Genomic DNA, 4,770 nt, shown 5'->3' on the forward strand with positions numbered 1-4,770 from the left:
TTTTTGCTCTCCAAGTCCTGAAGTAAGAAGTTCAGCTTTAAACAGTACGCTTGGAATTGTATCCGCATTGTGGTCAGCCAAACAACAGACAGTGTGTGTGTAGCTTCTTCGGCTAACTTGGACTTGTGCTGGTCGTCTCGTCATATTCCTTCTGGCTCCAATGTTATATGGCGCAAAGAGCCTTGCTACCTCCGCTGCAACACAGAAAAACGTAACAGCTCAATGGTCACCAGTCAGCTAAAACAGCCTCTACTTCTATCTTGGGATGCTCAAGCCAGCTAACACCATTTAGCCGATTAGCGAACTAGCTAGGTTTATGCTTCCCCCCATTAACAATAAACGTGTCACGCACGAAGCATCATAATACCGCATGCAAATACATGTTCGAGTCGATCTAATTTAACCTACACGTGTGTCCCGAATCATTAAATAGTAGCACACCTGGCTAACATGAAATTACTTAGCTTACCTTGGACAGGTGTACGTGATTGAGCGGCCGGTATCTGCTGTGACTGAGCTGCCGGAGTCACCGGTGCCGCGGGAGCCGTTGGACTTCTGCTCAGAGCTTCCTCAATCAAATTCGCTGCTTCTCTCAGCAGCTCCGGGCAACTTTTAGACATTTTGTCCTGCACCTCACACAGCGTCTCAACATTGGGGCTAGCAGGACCGAGTCTTCTCTTGATTTTTAGCCGTTGCAATGAAAGTTCTGTTTAACCGTGTAACTAAACCAACGTAGAGGTGAATAGCGCCACCCAGTGTATTGGAATGTGTTCAGTAGCTCTGCATCAATCCATTATCCGGAATTGATTTGTCTTGGCTTGATGCAGAGGGTAACCAATCAGGCGTTAGGTTCCGCCTACCAACTTTTGATGGGTCAGTTTGACAGTTTTAAGTAATTCATGAATCACTCCAACGCAGGACCATGAAATGTAAATGTAAATAGTGAAATAATTATATATGTATTTTACATAAAATGAATCGGTATTTGAATTAATTAATGACACATTTAATAACACATTTATGTATTTAATTCTAATTTTAATTAATTAATAACACATTTATGTATTTAATTCTAATTTTAATTAATTAATGACACATTTAAGTAATTATTTAATGGTGTATTTATTTATTTAATTGTGGCACTTTTAGTCCTCCATAGTATAACGCTATGAAAGATGACAGATGAAATACATGTAGCCAACGCACCAGCCATGTCGCGTCACGGACAGCGCCTGGCGACTGTTGCTACAGCATTTACAATCCTTGAAGTAACCAATAAAAATGCAAAATGTTATATTTCTTTGATTTCATTGGCACATTCAAATAAAAAGTATTTTCCATCGAGAAAATTATGCAGTAGCTAAACTGATTCAGTTGATAATTTTACAAATTCTGCTAATAATATCTCCGTTGATTTGACCAGCGATGATGAGTTGCCGTCGTCATTTCATACTCTGCGTCCTCTTATTGCTATTTCATGAAGGTAAATAACTTATTAATTCCGGAATTAATTGGCTAGCAACATTTGCCAACGTAACGTTAGCTAGCTAGAGCTATCAAATAACCTTTAGCTATGCTAAGTGTCACACTCAGGCTTGCTAGACTAACGAGTAACGTTAGCTGTGATTGTTTGAAAAAGAGAGCTGTCAAATTAGATCGAATAAAATACCAGTTATTATTGCAATTGAATTGTGTGGAAATGATGACCATAAATTATTACACAAACACCGCTCTATAAATGATCACCCAAACACAATATAGCTAATAATATATTGTGTCAACAATCACAAACAATAGCCTATGTTGTGTCAATGATGTAACGTTAACGTTGTGTACTAGATTAGATGTAGATCATTGACATTGATGTTGTACTTGCTACACTACAGCTCCTTAGCCACTACTTAGCCAGATATTCTGTATTCTTGCCTAGTCAGAGTATGGCTCAAGATGATTATTCTCAGCCCGCTGTTGCTCCTCTCCGCTCCTCTCCTGTAGGATCCCTGAGGTACATCCCATTCCCGGCAGCACCCATCAGCCCTGCTGCTTACACCGTGGAGCCACAGGGAGACCTCTCAACAAGCCAAGATTCCCTCACTCCTTCCCCATCACATCTTCTGACCCAAACTCACCACAATCCCACAGCAGCAGCATCCAAAGACCAGCACAACACACCATCCCATCAAGATATTATTGATCCATCTGTATTTTCAACCATTGGCAATAGTGACCACTTTGACTCAATATCCACAACTTCTCCAAGTGGTGGTCTCAAATTCAATGCCAGCCGGAATGCCAGTGAACTTATCAATGATCAATCATCATCATCATCATCAGCCCCCGATATTGGCTACACTGAACAGATAGACAACGAAACTAAAATGGCGACCGCTAGTGGTTGGAATAACAGCAGTGACGTTACACCTTCCTCCTCTTCTGCTATTTCTTATGTTGAGCTAAACAACTCTCTTGATGGAACCAACACTAGCCAGAGCAACGCTAGTGGCCACCCTGAAGATCTCTCTGTGACTGTGGAGGACTATCCTCATCCGAATGGATCTGTGGTGGTGCTGGAAACAAGTGATCCGTTAGCTGATCTGAACGTTGATCCTATGTCAGCCCCTGACGTCATTGACTTCGACACTCATCAGACAGATTCTGTCTCTGTCACTGATGACCTTGGCAACACAAATGTTAGTTTACATCATAACAACAGTAACGTTACTGTCACAGTAGATACTAGTGCAGTAGTTACTGAGGCGGCAGCGCTGGCTGAGCCGCCCACAGACTTGATGCTGGGCCTGGAGGAGGAGGAGGAAGAAGCCAGTGGCCATCTTAATACTACCCAGGATGCTTCACTCTCAGCCCCTCTGATCGACGATATTGATCAGGCTTATGACTCTGTGGCAACAGGTGACTATAATGTTAGTGCTGAGGCTAACTACTCGTCCTCAGTTGCTATTAGGGGCTTCAGCAATCAAATGGACTTCATAAGAGAAGACGCAAATGCTCACAATGAAAGTCAGGAAGCTGTTACCCTTTCCTCTTCCGCCATTGGCTACACTGAATATGAAGATTCCATTGAAGCGACCAATGACTACCAGAGTACTGTTACCAGCGGAGTTGAAGGAACGACGTCACCTACGGTTACTAGTACCAGCGTGGAGCGGAGTGGCGAGAACGAGAACCAGGAAGTGCTTCCTATTGCGTCTCCTATGATTGGCTATCATCCTGTTGAGTCTGTGGATTCTGATGAAAGCACCACAAAGTCAACTGTTGTGCTGAAATACATAGACTCTATTGACTCTGAACCTAGTGACTCTAACCACTATGTGAATGTAGCCAGCAGTGAAATAGCTGCCCACTCTTCATCCTCCTCCTCCTCCTCCTCTCCTCTTGAACCTGACAGTGACCACCTCCAATCTGCTGCTGATGCTAAACTAGCCGTACTAGGCTCTGGGTTGGAGGAAAAGGAAGAGGAGGAGGAGAGCAGCTGTATCTATGGTAACACCCCCGCCAGTCACCATCCCTCCACCACGGCTCCCCCCGTCGTCGTTAAAAACACTGACGATGATTGGGGCTCTGCTGGAGTCAGTACCAATAAGACAGGTCACCAGGGTAACAGCACAGCAGACATTGAAGTCCCAACTGAAGTTAGAAGGACTGGTCAGGGAAACGGCAGCATCGTCTCCATGGTACCCTCTGCTGAAAGCACGGTCAGCTCTGTCCATGTTAACTCCACTGTCATGGTTCTATTTGACCACGGTGACAACAACAATAACATCACCACTACTCTGACCCCCACCAACTGCACCAGAGAAGGGGTTATTATGAGTACCACCGCCGTGCTTGAGGAACCCACAGGAGAGAGCCGCCGTGGGGCTTCAAGTTCTCCCAGCAAGGCCCTACCCTCCACCACCACCACCAGCAGTCTGGAAGCCAAACAGGAGGAAAAGGACCAGAAAGCGTCTGATGCTCCAAAGAAGGCAGTGTCATTGTGGAACAGGGGCCGCGCGTTGTTACCTCGGTTTCCATGGATACGCAGGTATTAGAACTACGGATCTCTGGGACCGGAACAGTTCTGAGGGGATTAATGAAAGATAAGAGATATTCACATTTGTATAGTTTTTTTGATGGTGACATGGATGCAGTAGTTTGGGTGTTTAATGTTCTTCCATGTCCAATATGTTGTTGTAAGTTCCTAAAATATACATTTTAAATAAATACTCCTCAATAGTTACTTGTGTGTTGTGTTGCTCTTTGTCTGAACTGTCTGTTGTGCAGCATGCCTGCTGCTCCCGTTGATTAAACAGAACACGCATAGTCTATACCGCCATCTACTGGATATATGTAGGAAGTTGTTCATTTAAATGTCCTGAATTGATCATCAGGTTTACAACAACACACATACCGTAGGAAGGAGGTATACTACTGTATTTATCCTTCATTTATTCAGGAGATCATATTGAGATGAACATGTATTTTCCAATGAGACCTGAGTCTATCATGAAAAGCAATAAAAGCTCACCGAAACGACATGAGAAGTAATTAGCTTAGAGTATACACTACAGTTATGCATTGTACATAGCTAGACGTAGGCCTATATACACTGTAGAACAAATCTTTATCCACAATGTGTTAGCCTGGTCCCAGATCTGTTTGTGCTATCCTGTTTGGCATGGTAAGAAGTTGTTGACATGATAGCACAAACAGATCTGGGACCAGGCAGGCTAACAATCTGGACTGTAGCCTCTGAAACCACACAGAATCATG

The 4,770-nt window shown here is 43.7% G+C and overlaps 1 protein-coding gene and 1 long non-coding RNA gene across 2 annotated transcripts in view; one reads left to right on the top strand and one right to left on the bottom strand.

The window, feature by feature from the left end:
• Positions 1-867, bottom strand: part of LOC121554371 — a 2,104-nt gene extending 1,237 nt beyond the window's left edge. The window contains exons 1-2 of the long non-coding RNA XR_005997676.2: positions 470-867; positions 1-194 (exon numbers count right to left, since the gene is read on the bottom strand). The exon at positions 1-194 is cut by the window's left edge and continues 13 nt beyond it. This is a non-coding gene — a long non-coding RNA (uncharacterized LOC121554371). The remainder of the gene's footprint in view (positions 195-469) is intronic.
• Positions 868-1,230: 363 nt separating this feature from the next.
• Positions 1,231-4,237, top strand: LOC121554352 (flocculation protein FLO11). Its single transcript, XM_041867902.2, has 2 exons — positions 1,231-1,483; positions 1,996-4,237. The coding sequence occupies exons 1-2, from the start codon at positions 1,426-1,428 to the stop codon at positions 4,047-4,049; spliced, it is 2,112 nt and encodes a 703-aa protein (XP_041723836.2). The 5' UTR covers positions 1,231-1,425; the 3' UTR covers positions 4,050-4,237.
• The last annotated feature ends 533 nt before the right edge of the window (positions 4,238-4,770 follow it).

This window comes from Coregonus clupeaformis, unplaced genomic scaffold, assembly GCF_020615455.1.
Source record: "Coregonus clupeaformis isolate EN_2021a unplaced genomic scaffold, ASM2061545v1 scaf0090, whole genome shotgun sequence".
Classification (NCBI taxonomy): domain Eukaryota; kingdom Metazoa; phylum Chordata; class Actinopteri; order Salmoniformes; family Salmonidae; genus Coregonus; species Coregonus clupeaformis.